The sequence below is a fragment of the Rhipicephalus microplus genome, chromosome 8 (genome assembly GCF_043290135.1).
Source record: "Rhipicephalus microplus isolate Deutch F79 chromosome 8, USDA_Rmic, whole genome shotgun sequence".
Lineage (NCBI taxonomy): Eukaryota > Metazoa > Arthropoda > Arachnida > Ixodida > Ixodidae > Rhipicephalus > Rhipicephalus microplus.
This window is the reverse complement of record NC_134707.1, coordinates 1,562,162-1,579,197: the sequence shown is the minus strand read 5'-3', so window position 1 is coordinate 1,579,197 and position 17,036 is coordinate 1,562,162. Positions and strand designations below refer to the sequence as shown.

Here is a 17,036-nt window from a genome sequence, read left to right as displayed (position 1 = left end):
CCTATATAACGCATCACCCACGCTGTAACTCGTAACGCTTTCTTGTATGATCCAAATCTGTTCACATCAATTATCTTTTCTTGACTCGTGGTGGCAGTTAAACTTGCCACGGTCTTTTCGTTGTCTTTGTTGTCATCACTGTCGGCTTCTTGCGTGATGTCATAATCAGGCCTTCGTTTTTCATTCTTGATCCACGTGGGGCCTTTCCACCATAATTCACTGTTCAGCAAACGTTTCATCTTCATCCCTCTTATTATCAAATCCGCAGGATTTTCATCACTTCTAGCATAGCCCCATTGACTCTCGTCGGACTTGCTCTTGATTTCTGCTGCGCGGTTGCGGACAAACAGATCTTTCATCTTGTTTGACTTTATCCAGCATGATACAATTTGAGAGTCAGTCCAGAATTTCACACTCCTTAGTTTCCTGATGAAATTCTCAGTTATATGACTGGCCAATCTGATTGATATTGTGGCAGCCAACAACTTCAATCTTGCTAGTGTAATCTTTTTGATTGGAGCGACACTACCTTTTGCTATGACTAATTGGCTTGATTGCTTCCATCGTAGTATTCTGTTACAATGTATGCTGCTGCTCTCTATGCCATTGGACTTGCATCAGAGAACACGTGTAGAGTCGATGCTTTTACTTCAGCTTGCCTGTTGTCATAGCGTCTGTTAGCGGTGAAGTCGTCTAAGTGCTGAAGCTCCTCCGACCAGTCCTCCCAAGCTGATCGATGCTGGCTTAGTAACGGGTCGTCCCATTTCAGTTTTTCCATCCAAATTTTTTGCAGCAATATTTTTGCTCTAACTGAAAATGGTGTCAAAAAACTAGAGGGTCATATAGCCGTGCCGTGGCTTGCAAAACCTGTCTTTTTGAGAGTTGTCTCATGTCCTTGTCATTTCGCCATGTAGTGTCGGGAAAGCTCAACACGTCGTCTACGAAATTCCATTTCAGTCCCAAAATCTTGATTTGTCCCTCTTTTCTTATCCCTAGATCTAGATCATAATCTTCTTCACTAAATAGTTTTCTTAGTTCGGTTTCATTCGAAGTCCTTTTTCTTAAATTCATTCCCGTATTACGAAGAATGTCTCTTGCTTCTTTGTATATCTTTGTCAGTGTTGAGTATTCGTCGGCTCCTAGTAAAACGTCATCGACATATATTCCTTTCCGGAGTTGCGCCACAACTGCTGGATATTTCGCTTCGAATTTATCGAAATGTCGATGAAATGTGGCCGCTAGAAGGAAGCTACTTGGTGCAGTTCTGAAAGTAACCCTCGTCATCCTCCACGTTGTTATCTTCAATGTTGGCATATCTTCACTGGGTATTCTTTCCCACCACATAAATCGCAGTGGGTCTCGGTCATTTTCATGTATCTTGATCTGCAAAAATGCTTTTTCCACATCAGCTGACATAGTGATCTTGTGATGTCGAAAGTTCATCAGCAAGCTTGTGATGTCCGGGTTTAGGTTTGGCCCATTTTCTAAGTTGTCATTCAAGGATTCGCCTGGAATCTGGCTTGATGATGCGTCAAAGACGATCCGTATGTTTGTCGTTGTTCGGTCCTTCTTAATTACCACTTGATGGGGCATTTAGTATACAAATTTGTTCTGTATATCTGATCCGGCATCTTCTTCGACGATTTCTGCTATTTCTTGCTCGAAGTACTTTCGGATAGCTTTGTCGTAGGCTAGGAGGTCATTTTTATCCCTGTATAATTTCTTTTTTACTTGGGTAAGCCTCTTCTCTGCACTGGTGTTGTTGTCGCCTAATGCTACGTTTTCCTTCCATGGTTGCTGCACTTGGTATTTTCCTGCTTTGTACTCCATTGTTTGTCGCACGTACTCCAGCTCATAGTCATTGCTCATCTTTGTTGCTGGTTTCTCCTTGATGCCCATGTTTTCCAAGTCCCAGAATCGCTGCAGTTCGTCGACAATCGTGTCCGACTTGGAACTGACCTTGAATACCATAACCGTCGATGATTTCATTGGCACACAATGAAGTTCTACAGGGCCTTGGACCGTCCATTCCAACATCGTTTCTATTGCCATTACTTTTGGATGGCTCTTGTGAATGCGACCAGTGACTACGGTCCAGTAATAATCTGCTCCAATAATTATTGAAGTTTCCATATTTTTTCTTTCTTTGTCCGTCTTCTCACTGTTATCAGCCAAACGAATTCCCATCAATCTTGCTCTTTCGTGTACTGTCAACGGTGGCGATGGTAGGACGTCACAGGATACAAGTTCTATCTCCAGTGCCTCAATTGTGACTGGCTCCGATGTGTGGTCCTTTCTCACGCTGACCTCAACGACTTTCATGTCTAGTTTCATCTCTCCTCTTCCAAATGATCCTACGGTAATTCTTTCAGATCTTTTCATTTCACACGCTAGTTTTCTTGACAGCCTTTTGAGGATGAATGTCCTCTGGCTCCGATTGTCCAGCAGAATCCTTGTGTAGCGCCCGCTGTCTTCTCCCTCCGTCCACGGAAAGGCTGTCTGCAGTAGTATGCACTTGTGTTGAGCAGACTGCTTTGCATGCATGTTGTAGGACTTGCTCGTGTCTAACCGGTCAGGTTGCGCGCTTTTACGCACTTGCTCAACATTATCACCGCTTTGCTGCTGTGCTTACTTTCCTGCAGGCGTATGTGGTCGACACATGGATGTCGCGTGCCTTCCCTTGCATGTTTTGCAGCGTACGTTAGCGCGGCATATCTTCGCCGTGTGGTGAGGTCTGGTGCATCTGAAGCACCTTCGTTCCCGTTGCAAGGCTTCTTTCTTCTGTTGCATACTAATGCTTCTTCTGCAATCTTTCGTGTAGTGTCCAGTCGTCTCACAAAAGATGCATTTTTTCATCGAGGTGCTTTGAAGCGCAGATGTTCTAGTCCGACTCATACTGTGCGGTGACTGGGTCACGTCGTATTTTTCCTGTCAAGTTTCCTCTCTGCTGCGTATATATATCTTTAAAAACTCCATAATTTCTTTCAAACTGCTCGTGCTGTCTCTTGACGCAGAGTCAGATTCTGTAGTTACTGGTCTGTTGTCACCTTTCTCTATCTCCATCTCAATCCTCATATCCACCGGTAGCACTGATTTTACAACATGAACTATCACTGTGGCATAACTATCCATTCCCTCTCCTAACGACTTCAACGCTCGTGTGTTCACTTGCAACTTTTGGAAGAGTTTCTTCAACCCATCTACAGTTAAACCTCGTTATAACGAAATCGGAGGGCCGCCGCTATTTGCTCGTTATAACCAATATTTCGTTATAGCTGTAGCGGGCATTTACCGCAAATATTATGCACTGTACTTACCCCGAAAAAATAGCGGGCGAAATAGCATCCCGCCGCACAATGGTATGCAACAAAATAACCGAAAATAACAGAAAAATAATTACGAAAATTGGCAGCTTCTCAGATCCGGTCATGTTTGCACAAAGTAGCACAGTGATCCGCAGCTTACTTTGCTTGCGGCCATGGTTCGGCTCGCCTTTGAGGGCTAACGTCTTGTGCGGCAACATCTTGAAAAAGAGAGCGGTTTCGTCCGCATTAAAAATATCCTCCGCGCTGTATTTTTCTAGCAGCCGCACGATGTTTTCTTTCGCCCACTTGGTAGCCTCTGCTTCGTCGACAGATTGCGATTCGCCGCAGACCACTCTCCCGACCATGTCGTGGCGCTCCTTGAAGCGTTGGAGCCAACCCGAACTTGCTACGAAGTTGTCATAGCCCATGATGCAGGCAAAGTCTCGCTTTTCCTTGCAGTAAGGCGCCGCTCACCGGCAGATTCACGGCCCGCGTGTCCAAGAACCATTTAAAAAAGGCCCTTTCGACCGCTTCAAAGGCAGGTGCCCTCATCCTCTTAGCGCTTCCTTTCACGCCACGTGCAACAGCGTCGATGATGGACTCCTGCTTGCTCAAGATGGTTGACAGTGTGCTCGTCGATACGTCTAAGTCTCTTGCCACGTTGCCTTTCTTGGTCCCCGATTCGACGACTCTTATCATAGCCGCCTTCTGATCTAGCGTTATGCGCTTTCGCTTCCCGCCTGGCGCATTCATGTTGCTGGAATCACGAGCGCAGCACGATAAAAGATAAGGCGTAAGCGGTCGAAAAAGAGAAGAAACGCGCACGCAAAAGCAATGCGGCTCACGTCGGCGAGCGACAACACTTGCAGAGAAAGTGACTGTGAAGAGGAAGGGGCAGAAGGGGCGCTCTTTTGCGCTGCCCTCTAGGAACCGGTTACTCAAGGGGAAGGGTGTATGTAAGATTAGGAAGCGCGCCTCAGCGCCATGAGAAAGGGGAGAGGGAGAATATAAGAAGACATAAAAGAAAAGGGCGAGACGTTCGCGGAGCTGCGGAGCGCTCCGCTGTCGGTGGTAGCCAAGCGGCGCACGTGCAGCGACCCCTCCTCCGGAAACGGCGCGTGCCGTCTGCTTTGCCCGCGTTGCTGGAGGGCGCGTGGCAGGAGTTTTGAACTGCTAAATACAGTTCTCGCGTTGTGCGCCGTCTCAAATTCGCGTTGTGCACTGTCATGACATCGGCTCAAAATTTTACTTCCTAACAAAATTTGTTCGTTATATCCCATAACAGGCAAATTTTGCCTCGTTAAAACGAGGTTTTGAATACATTGGTTTGTATGGAGACGTTCAAGGGGAATTAGGATTTGCTCATTATATCCATTATTTCGTTATAGCCTGTCTCGTTATAACGAGGTTTAACTGTACATCTTTACGACTCTTCACTGCTTCCACGTTTGCTAGCTCTTTTATGTAGGTCTCTCTTAAATGATCTTATCGTCTGAATGTTTCTTTCAAAAGAGCGACTGCATGCTCGTAATTCTGATCAGAAAACTGCAAACCTTCTATAAGGGACGCAGCCTCCCCGCTCAGAGACGCAAGAAGGTAATTAAATTTTTGATTCTTCGGCATGTTCATTCTGTTATGCACCGATGTCTCAAACTGATGCCAAAACCTTGGCCGTGCTGTTTTTTTCCCTTGCTCTGAACTCGCCTGTTCTGTGATTATTCTCGTAGTCAGTTGCGTCGCTTGTTCTAACTCGTGTAATTGGTCCTCAATTTTCGTCGTTGCAGCGACGATCTTCATCTCATAATGCAAAACTTTTTCAAATTCTGCCTCCGTGTCGTCTTCTTTAATGAACAGTTCAATCTGTTCGTTAACTTGTCTTAGCGTCTGTGACACTCTCTTTATCTGGTTTAGAAGCGTCATAAGTTGCGCTCGATTGATGTCTTCTTCTATCTTCTTATCGATTTCGCTCGTAAGCGTTGTCACATTTGCTCGAAGCGTCTTCCGCTTCTTCGATAGGACTTCTTTATTCATGCTTAAAACGTGTTGTAGGAGCTCTTGCCAGTTTATGTGCGTCGCCAACAGTCGTCGGTCGTGGTCCTTCCCTCGACGGTTCATCCTTGAGCCAAACGCCGCTGCTTCGTTCTTCAACTCATTGTTGCGAATGGGGTTGAAGTCTTTGCGTCTGTCCTCAGAGAGACCGCAGAACCGATATGTCTTTGGTTTATTGTCAACAGAACGAGAATAAAAAAATATATACAGAGCGTGCCGCTGGCCACTTCTTCTTCCTCGCCTCCGAGCTCCATCTTCAATATGTTTTCTACATGAGAGGAGGCACTCAGGAGCCCCAATCTCAGAAACCAACAAAAGGCAGTCCAGAGGGTCCAAGGACTGGCGGAACGCCACCATGTTCTTTCCCCGACTCGGGCGTCGTCTACAGTAGCAGCTGCTAGAGTGTCCCTTGTGGAAACCCTGGGGGCTTAAACTCCTCAGGACCATTTAATAAAGTTCTTGACTGACTGACTGACTGTGTCCTCGCCGTTCTTGGGTAAACTGTCAAAAACCCGTGGCACATACCTGCATACCACAGGCTCATATTCGCTCCTAGTTATGTGCCACCGTTCTTTGCATAGTGTTTCACGACGTATGCGAGAAAATTGTCACATTATGTATGTCATGACCAGCGAGTCGTATTAGACAAACGATCTTACCCTCACTAAAACTGACAACTGGTATACGCAAATAAAAGACAAGGACACTGAAAAGATGGAACAGAGACAAGCACAAGCTTTGAACTGAATTTTATTGTTCGTGAACCTTCAAATATATACTTGCGAGAAAACATAGTCACATGGTCAAAACCAAACAGCCTACAAGAAGCCGCGTAGAAATATACGCCGACTATCAAATAAGCAAATTGATGTGTCACTAACACAAGCATTGTCTCCTGCAGAAATATAAAAGGCTTCCAACGGTTTGCGAGTTGTTGGAAGCCTTTTATATTTCTGCAAGCTGGGCCGAGCTCGGGCCAAAGATATCGGCCCATGCAGTGCTCTAGTTGTAGCCCCCTCCCACAACTCACCATGCGAGGCTTAGCCGTAACTGGTGAAAAGGGGTTCTAGGGAATGAGGGGACACCAGGTGACTGGACCTAGGACCCCTGGCAGAGGCAACACACTCTTTTGGCCCCGGCTTCACATAGACTGCACCCCTGGGCTGACACACCCAGGGGAAATCAGCAGTCACCTTTTCCTATCTCTATCTTTCCCCACATTTTCGTCTTTCTCATTCACTTTTTATCTGTCCTGTCTCCTACTCTTCTTCATTGATTTGTAGTCTTCCTGGCAGCGAGGGCTACCTATGTAAAGTTGCCCTACCTTTGGTTCTTATATTTGGTTATAGCAAGGATGCATGGCTGGTGACTTCAAGTGACCTACCTTGTAGCGTCCTCTTGTTGGGCTCTGTGGTTTGGGCCACCATCCCCTCTGAATTGAAATAGTTTATATATGGCAAACTTTTTTCGTCCGCTCCCTGCCGCATGAAAAGGTGGCACACGGATGAGAATTTTACTTTTATCTTTACCAAGGAATCTTTTTGAAAATACCACAGCATACAGAGCCAACATTAATCAAAAACTTTCCGAACAATCTCATCATTCCTCATGTCAAAGTATCTCTTGGAGGCGATCGGCCCATGTTACAAATTAACTAAGATGGGAAGCGGTGATCTTCTGGAAGTCCGTGACTATCTCCAGTACAATAAACTGTCAGAAATAGTAGCTTTTGGTGACATCCCAGTGTCGGTGAGTCCACATATATTCATGAATACACTGCATGGCGTCATCTCTGATGACAACCTTCTTGAACTCAGTGAGAGGGAATTCCTCCAAGGATGATGGCAAGACTAGAACATTGTCAAAGTACAAAGTATCATAATTAGGTGGAAATGATAAACAAATCTCAACCCAGCACATATTCATAACATTTGGAACCAGCAACCTCCCTGAATCAATCGAAACCAGCTACTGTAAGCTTTGTCCGGGACCGTATATACAGAAGCAAGGTCGACAGCTGGGCTAGTTGGTATGGTTCTAATTTATTTAAAGCAGCACAACTGCAGGACCAGTCGTAGGCACCTGCAATGCTTATTCACAACTGACAAGTTTATTAAAAACAGCATAAAATGAAAACATACAAAAAGTTACCCAAACAAGTTTCACAATCGTCCCCATGTGAGAATCTTGCCACCATGTACAAAGGCATGGTGGCAAGATTTTGTCCTGTAGTTTACGCTGTTTTGAATGTTACAGGACATACATACCAAGTCCTTGTTGCTTCAAGTGTCAGTGCTTTGGACAAGGGTCACAGAGAGTATCCTGCCGAATAGGCTCTGTTTGCCACCTCAGATGAGGTGATGGATACAAGTCGCACTCCTCTGGGGCCTGAGATGCCGAAGGACAGGCGCGGCTCTTCGCAGCACACTAAAAAAAAAAAAAAAACTTCGCATTACAGGGTTCTCGAAAAGCCTTGTATCCTAAGGCAACACTTTTGTACCAACAGCATCAAAGTGCATTAATATGGAGACACAATTCTACAGTGGAACGTTGGAGGACTGCTCAATAACCTCGATGATGTACTAGAACTTTTACATAAACATTCGCCAGAAGTGCTGTGAGAGTAAAACAAAAATCACTTTTTGCTAACTCGTGCATCGCAAGATAAAAAAAAAGATGAGGGAAGCAGAGCGCAACACCTCAACGCCACAATCCACCTAGTTGTGCCACGTTCGACAGGCGGCTGTGCAGAGCCTTAGGCCTAATGAGTCGCTCGGCAACAACTGGTATCCACACGGCACTCAGCCTAGGCATAGAAGAAGCAGCCACGAGGAGACATCCACTCTGTGAGGTGCCCCTATCGCTCGCTGCACATAGCAGCTTACCGAGTGATCGGCATCCACCACCCCGGGCGGTGTCACGATGCCCCGGCGTCGAGCCGCAATACAAGACAGCAACGACGCCCGGCTCCCCGAGTCCAAAGAGATAGAAGAAGCTATTTACAGAAAGTCGGACCACCCACGAGGCTTCTGTACTCACTCGCTTCGGGCTTGGCCTACAAACCATGTGCTCTGGGCCTTGCTCACCCCAGGATGCAGACTGCATGGCTCTCATCCCTATTCAACAACAATTTTGAAAACTAACACCAACAAAAAAAGAACACTTGCAAGCAAAGAAATAACAACTCAACCTGCCGACATATTCAAACACGCTAGAAAACCAATCTCCTCGCTTCTCAAGAAAGCACGTTGCCGACGCTAGCAAAGAAGTCCCCCTAGGCCTACTCTACCCTGGCTCTATCAAAAGCTTGTATTGAACCCCAAAAACTGTCGCCCGATACTCCAAGAGTTTCACGTTGGGCAGCCAGGGTGGGGTATCCAATTGGCGAGCGAGCGCCACGCTCTTGGAGTGAAAAGACACAGTTGATCCTGTCGGTACAAACCAAAGAACACACACATTTATTTAACTACTTTTAAATGACGATATTGTCTGCCGATTGATACATCAATCGTTATCAACATGCTAAGTCATCATTACACAAAATTATCATACACTCAAACACATGCCAAACACAATAACATGACAAACACACAATAACATACCAAAAACAGCGTCGCCAATGCTTGACTTGCCACTTGGGCCTCTCGGCGCGCAGGCCGCGGTACCACGCGCTAAGGACCCACGCTAGAGACAACCGTTCGCGGCAACCGCCACGTGCAGAAGAGACTCTCTCAACTCTCGCCCGCCACCAAGGCCTGCTTCAACCAGGGGTCACCCCCGGCGCTACTCCATTATGATGATGACGATAGTGGTGGCCAACTTTCGCGAACACAACGCCGCCTACCACCCGATGGTTGTAACCCAAAATACGGCTTTTGGGCGCGACACGTGTGCCACGTGGTGCAAACAACTTTACAAGGGAGTGTCTGTACCCTCACAGCGTGATTTCAGGCCTTCCTGCAGGCTTAACATGCCCTGTCATTTATCAATGATTGCCACCACCACACAAGAGGCATGGTGCTCTTTGGCCACTCATAGTCCTTGAGCCACAAAATTCTACTAATCATCATCATTTGATAGAACTGTAAAAGCTTGAACTGCATACATATTTGCAATTCACCAATTAAAATGAAAAAAATAATCCTTCGCTCTTTCAACAGGTTCTGCCTTTGGGATTCTCCCACCACTTCTGATTATTCAAAAAGTATTAAAAAAAAGTATCCGGTTATTGGAATATGCACTATTCAAATAGTTCAAGTATCGAATAGGATAGAAAGCTCTTCGATTCGTTGCTCTAAATTTTTAAATATTTGCGCACCCCTAATGTGCGTCTATTTCCTATGTTGCTGAACAGTGACATGTGTCACGGATCTCAGGGGTGATTGCTAATGACGATGGATCGTGAGTATACTAGGTGCATACCTGCCAAGTCTCCCAGATTTGGACCATTTGTCAAGTTTGTATGGTTAACATAATCTCCCGGAAATCGATATTTCTATACGTGATCTGGTTGCATTGACAAAAATGCAGGCCAATCCGATCCAGACTTTCTTGCGGACCCATCGCAGAGATGCAAAACAGACAGATACGAATTCACGAAATTCCCCAGTGAAATTCCACTGTGTGCCAAAAATCGAATGTTGAGAACACTTTTTGTAGTATCGTGTGGCGGACGTGCCGCACGATACATTTCGGCGATGAAGATCTGCAATCCACGAGCATCGGGCGATAAGGTGGGCATCCAGCCTTCTCCCTCGTGCTGTCGACTCAGCACCTGTGCAAGCTGTCCCACCAGTACTGTATCTTCTGCTCGATTCCTACTTTTCTACACTTCCCAGCCAGTTCGTTCACGAGGCCTATCGACGAGCGCGTCTCTCCTAAACTGCCTTCTCGGCGCTCTCTTCGGCAAACATGAATGCGGCTATCCCTCCGCCTCTTTTTTTTTTCAGTGTCCTGGTGTACCGCCTATTCCATGAAGGCAATGGCGTCCTGTGTTACAGGTCTACATCGGCGCCGCTGTCAGGGACGCCACGCCGGAGCACAAGAAGACGCTGCTCCTAACGCCTCGGGCGTCGAGGGACTCAACACTTACCTGCATGCCACTGAAGATGAGCAGCAGCCGGGAGCCGACCGACCAACTCAGGAGACAACGCCGAATGTGTACGACGCAGCCCTCGTGGTGCTTAATAAAATCTTTGACCCTCAATCGGATGCGGCGTGTCTGTGCGCTCACTTCAAAGCTCTGCGTCAGGGACCAGACCAGTTGGCAGTGGAATTCATTCATGATGTACACCGAGTAGCCAAACTTTGTGAATTCAGCGCGGCGGGCGATATCTTCGCTTTCGACCAGACTGTCTCTGGCAACGCGTCGCCGCACTTACAAAGCATTTTTTTAAGGTGGGCAAGGACGTCTTGATACAGAAGGCACTCGACGTAGCGAGGGACGAGGAGCGCGTCGACCGCGCATTGCTACTGCTATTTGGAGCACAAGTCGACGCCGTGTCGTCGCATCCAATTCAATATGACGGCTCAGCTCGCTGGATTATTCAAGATGCCAGGCATACTGGTGGCCGTCTTCTCCAAGCTTCGCTGCAAAATGGCGCCGGCGGGACTTCTCTTTTGTGCAAAGCCTCGCCCTCCGCTGTTGTCCTCTCCAGCTTTGCCGCAAGCTCGCGCAGGTGCTTGTTACCGCTGCAGCTCGACGCGACATTGGGCCAACTCCGCCGCTTGCCCTGCCAGGAGCCAGACATGTGTGCGGCGCGGACGTTGTGGACACTTCGCGCGGGTCTGCCGCACTACTACAGAGTCGACCGGTCATCAAGGCACATGGACGGTGACCAATACAGTTACTGTCCTGCAAGTGGACGAAACGGTCACGACTATTGGACTTCTTCATCTTCCCGTGCGGATCAATGGATCCACTTTCAACATGCTCATCGACACTGGGGGGCAGCTGTGTCATGGCTCAACGTCTAAGATTATAATGAACTTTTTGCATGTCAGGTTGCTACCTTCGCACCTCGTTCTACAGAATTACTCAGAGCAAGCCACAAATGGTCATAGCTATTTCAAGGCAACAGTCTCGTACAACGGCAACTGTGCCACGATTCTCTTCTACGTCACGGAAAAAGGCACCTCACTGCTGGGATTAGATCCCATCCTCGTCGCCGAAATGAAGTATCGTGCGTTGGACGCGCTGTACGATACTACTTTTTTTTATTGCAACAGGTGATATGGACTTTAATACCAAAATGGTTGAACTAAGCCCGATAACAGCGTGCTCAAAGTTTTGAAAGTACTACTCGCACGGCCAGCACATGCACCATTTTCTACGTGTGTGGTTGTCAATCGCCACAACGGCTGTGGACAAAACCACGATCGCTCTTGACACGATCATGTATGGCGACTATGTAAACAGAACTCTGAAAGTTGGCTCGTGCCCAATGCCCAACCATTCAAAGTGACATTTTTGGCAAACACTTCCGAAAAACGGCAGTAGATGCGATCATAGATAGAAAAAAAAATAAATTTAGTTTTGAAAGCACAAGCGCTGCTAGCACATGCAAATTAAAAACAGAACTGCCGTTTGCCCCAGCCGCCATGTACGAAATCGCTGTCAGTTTTCTCCAAGCTGGATGCAACAGCCAGTTTTCATCAGGTTAAACTATCTGCAGACTCCCAAGAGCTCACAACGTTCATCACCCCATCTGGCCGATACTGCTTCTGCCGGCTCCCCTTTGGCATCACCTCCGCGCCGGAGTACTTCCAAAAACAGATGGCCAGGATCCTGGAGGGCCAGGAAGGAGTCGCCAATATGATAGACGACATTCTGGTCTTTGGGCGCACCCGCGAGGAGCACGATGCCAGACTGAACCAGGTGCTGTCTCGTCTTGCAAAAGCAAGCATCACGTTGAACCAAGACAAGTGTCGTTTTGGTGTCTCCGAAGTCTCCTTCCTAGGAGTCATCGTTTCAGCACAAGGCATCAGGCCAAGTCCAGACAAGGTCGAAGCAATCAAAGCCATGGAGGCTCCAACCGACATCGCAGGTGTTCGGCGACTGCTTGGAATGGTGAACCATCTTGCCCGGTTTTTGCCTTGCATCTCAGAGGTCACAGCTCCCATCAGAGCACTTCTAAACAAGTCTGCGACTTGGGTGTGGCAGCAGGAACAAAATGCTGCATTCGAGAAAATCAAGAACTCCTGACATCAGACCGTTGCATGGCCAAGTACCATCCATCATACGCCACCACAGTTTCGGCTGACGCAAGCTCATTCGGACTGGGCGCAGTCTTGCTGCAGACACAGCTCTCTGGAGAGCGCCGCCCAGTTGCGTTTGCTTCGAGATCAATGACCGAGACAGAGCAGTGTTACAGCCAGACAGAAAAGGAAGCGTTGGCAACAACATGGGCTATCCAACGGTTTGACGAATTCGTCCGCGGCATCACCTTTGATGTTGAGACAGATCACCTACCACTCGTTTCTCTCCTCGGCAAGATGGAGCTGGACATGCTGCCGCCTCGCATACAGAGACTCAGGTTAAAGACCATGCGATACCAGTTCCAAATGCTCCACGTGCCAGGAAAGCTGTTAGCTACGGCAGATACCTTGTCACACATCACCCAAAAGGCGTCCCTCCCCCTGGACACCGTGGAATTGTTTGTAGCTCAAGTGGTCAGCGGCATGTCAGAAGCCTTGCCACTAAGCCCAGAGGACGTGCAACAAGCACAAGAGTCCGATGGCGAATGCAGAGCCCTCACCTCCTTCTGCCAGAATGGTTGGCCACAGAAGTCCAAACTGCCACTGCACCTCTCCTAGTATGCCTCAGCAGCAGATGAGCTCTCTGTCTGCGACGGTGTTCTACTTAAAGGCGCCAGGATGGTCATCCCGCATTCTCTTCGGCCGGCTGTTTTGACGCTGTTGCACGAAGGACACCAAGGCATAAACAGGACGAAAGCTCTCACTCGAGAGTCCATTTGGTGGCCTGGCATTTCGGCAGACATTACCTCTCTGGTAACTAACTGCGAGGTATGTGCTTCCACTCGGGTGAACCTTGCAGAGCCCCTGGTCTCCACGGTCCTACCTGGACGTCCCTGGAAACTTGTCGGCATGGACCTGTTCCACCTCCGCAGCCAGACATTCATCTTGGTGGTGGACTACCACTGCAGGTACCCTGAAGTTGTAACCTTGAGGAGCACAATGGCTCAGGCAGTCATCGACGTTCTCAAAAGCGTCTTTGCCTGGCATGGGATTCCGCGAGAAGTCAGATCAGACATCGGTCCACCGTTCTCTTCACGCGAGTTTGCAGCATTGGCGGCATCTTACGGCTTTGACCACGTCACCAGCAGCCCGCACTATGCGCAATCGAACGGAGAGGCGGAGAGAATGGTCAGGACCATCAAGGAGTTGTTTCGCAAAGCAACAGACCCTCATCTGGCCTTGCTCAGCTACCGGGACACCCCCGGAGTCGATGGCTTCAGCCCGGCCCAGCTCTTGATGGGACGACAACTCCGAACCAAAGTGCCGAAATAGGACTCCCAGTTATGTCCTCACTGGCCGTCGAGGAAAGACGTGAGGAGAAAAGATGCAGCCTACAAGCAGAAACAGGCCGCTGACTTTAACAGGCATCACAGAGCTCAAGATCTGTCATCGCTCCGAACAGGCCAGTGTGTCTGGGTACGACCTGATCAGGTCAAAGCTACAGTGCTTAGCCCAGCACGCCGACCACGAAGTTATGTCGTGGAAACGGAGCAGGGTGGCGTCCTACAACGCAACCGGCGTCACCTAGTGCCTTTTGCACCTCCTGCGCCAAGGGTGGAACCACCGCCGTCTGAGGAGCAGGAGCCACAGCGAACACTGCCCCCTCTGGAACCCCAGCGAACTACTACAGTGCAACCACCCAATTCCCTTGGACTGCCCCCTGCAGACAGTGACCGCAGTGATGGTGTGACACGAACACATAGTGGCCGCCGTGTTGTGCCTCCGAACCGCCTGAACTTGTGATGCGCGGTGTCTGGCGTCCTCAGTCTTCCGCCTGGTCTTCAAGGGGGGAGATGTAGAGGTCGCCACCCTTCAGTCATTTAGTTCGGCTGCCACTAGCATGTGGCGCCCCTGAGATTGTATATATTCTGCCCCGAATAAAGTGGGGGGGGCCTTTTTCGTTAGCTGAGCAGCTGTTGTGCTTATCGTCTCTCTCCGCGGGCACGAGCCGCTCGTGCTCCGGCACGCTCGCGTGGCACCAGTCACAAGACAGCCGTGATAGTGATCTACGAGCTGTGAGGGCAAGGGGCTAGTGCAGGGGTAGGTTTAAGGCAATAAAGACATAAAATAGGCGTGAAGCACTTAAGCATTTCTGTCCAATGAATCTAGTAACGTAACAAAACTTTGACCCATGCTTTTGCGGCAGCCAGCTGATCCATCCCCTTCATTCACCTGCATCTCTGGAAGACATACGCTAGTTCTTTTGACAGAAAGGATTTTGCTAGTTTTGATGATGTGGAATTTCGGCAGTATTTGCGCTCGCTTTGACACTCTCACCTTAGTTGGGAAATCCTACCCTCGTGTGTTCGGCCACTTGAAGCCATTGTAAGACCGCAACGCTGATGTTTATGCTTGCGAGGTTTCGCATCTCAGTGATGCGAAAGCATGGCAGATGCGAATTCGGGAAATTCTCTAATCAAATTCCACTACTTCTATTGGGCCTAAATTCGAATGTTCACATTTTCTAATCGCGGTGGGTGATACGAACTTTACTACAGAAACCGTCAAACAAATGCCGAGAGCAGTGTACTCGAAGCTTCGAAAGTACGCGTGCGACTAGCGCATGCACTGTCTTCTATAGTACGTGTGATTGTCGTTGCCACAACAGCTGTGGACGAATCCGCGGTCGCTCTTGACACGGTCATGTATGGCGACAACGTTACTGACAGAACCCCGAAATTGTATGCTCAACCAGTCAAAGATAAGCGCGCAACATGCCAAGTTGGGCGCAGAGTGTGGGCGGCTTCTTTTCTTTCTTGATTGTTGATATATATATATATATATATATATATATATATATATATACACACATACACATATACGTATACATATAGATTGAATGACGGCGGCGGCGACGGGAAAAAAAAAACAGCCTAGACTGCCCATATAATTGCTATCACAATAAAAAGGGGCCAGACGCGGTTTGGCGTTCCTGTCCAAAGAATCTAGCAGTGAGCAGAGCTTTGACTTGCGCTTTTGCGGCAGCCAGCTGTGCCGTCCCATCCGTTCAGGTGTGTCCCAGGAAGGCATACTCGAGTTGTTTTGATGGAAATAGATTCTGCTAGTTGTGTTGATACTTTGAGACTCACCTTAGTGGGAAACCTTATCCTCGTGTGTTCGGCCTCTCTAAGCCACTATAAGACCGCAACGCTGATGTTGGCGTTGCAATTGAGACCCCCACCATTTTATTTGGCACGATTTTTTTGGTGCCAAGCAAAATAAAGGCAAATAATTCAGCAAACATGCAAGGATAATACGCTAGAATCGGGTTTGTGTTTACATTTCCTTTTGAAGCAATAGAGCTTCATTTGTAATTACTTGTGTTGTGCCTTTTCTCGTACCTGTTGCCCCGCCGCGGTGGTCTATTGGCTAAGGTACTCGGCTGCTGACCCGCAGGTCGCGGGTTTGAATCCCGGCTGCGGCAGCTGCATTTCCGATGGAGGCGGAAATGTTGTAGGCCCGTGTGCTCAGATTTGGGTGCACGTCAAAGAACCCCAGGTAATCGAAATTTCCGGAGCCCTCCACTACGGCGTCTCTGATAATCATAGGGTGGTTTTGGGACGTTGAACCCCACATATCAATCAATTCTCGTACCTGTCATCTTAGCCCTTTTAATTTTCAGGTATGAACATGGTACCTTTTCACTGATAAAGATGATGATTGGTGCCTTATCCATTGTATTAAGGTGATCAGACTTGGTAGTATAAAAAAATTCATTTCACTGAATTGAGGTATTCTATAAGAAAACAATGCGTTTACAATTGCTGTCTAGAGTTGTTTCTAATAGCCGTCTGTGAGAAGCATTTGTTTTCAGGTAATAGTTTCTTGTGGAAGAAATCAATTTGTTTGTGTGGTCACTGAAAAGGCCTTTCTTTTTCTTTAGGGCTATGCTAACTGCATTGACACATTTATTGACGAGAGCCAAATGGTAAGAAGTTGAGCAGCCAGTGGGGGTGGCACGGTGTGTTTAACCTGATCCTAATCCACAGGGTGCATTCATGAAGAAGGACATGTTCTCCAACATAGTGCCTCTTTGTGAACGGAGTGAGCAAGTAATTGAAGAGGTCTTTACCAACCCGGAGCAAGTAATGTGCAAGTTTGTCTCCAACATCTACAATGGGAAGCTGCAGGTCACACTTCATTTTCTGTGCTTGCCTTCATTTTACCCTTAGGCTTCAATGAGAATTCACATTAGCCATGCCTTGCTAGGTGGAAGAAATGTCTAAAGAAAAGTCTTTTATTTTTCAGGAATACATTCAGTCGAACCTGAGTGACCGCAGTGACCCAGAGAAATACCTTCGGACCCTGTATGAGCTCTACTCAAAGTAAGCAATGTAGACGAATTCCACCGGACATACATGACGGGAATGTGGTGGCACTGTCGTCAGGCATTCAGTTTCGCCTGCTAGGCAAAAGCCATTGTGC

At 47.9% G+C, this 17,036-nt stretch overlaps 1 protein-coding gene across 5 annotated transcripts in view; it reads left to right on the top strand.

Moving 5' to 3' along the window:
- Nucleotides 1-17,036, top strand: part of Sec10 (Exocyst complex component Sec10) — a 408,207-nt gene that overhangs the window by 94,548 nt on the left and 296,623 nt on the right. For all 5 annotated transcript variants that reach the window (XR_012885431.1, XM_075870759.1, XM_075870760.1 and 2 more), the window contains exons 6-8: nucleotides 16,495-16,539; nucleotides 16,601-16,741; nucleotides 16,860-16,936. Coding sequence is in view for 4 of the 5 variants with exons in the window: in XM_075870759.1 (XP_075726874.1) it covers nucleotides 16,495-16,539; nucleotides 16,601-16,741; nucleotides 16,860-16,936 (263 nt within the window). In the remaining variant the exon portion in view is untranslated. The remainder of the gene's footprint in view (nucleotides 1-16,494; nucleotides 16,540-16,600; nucleotides 16,742-16,859; nucleotides 16,937-17,036) is intronic.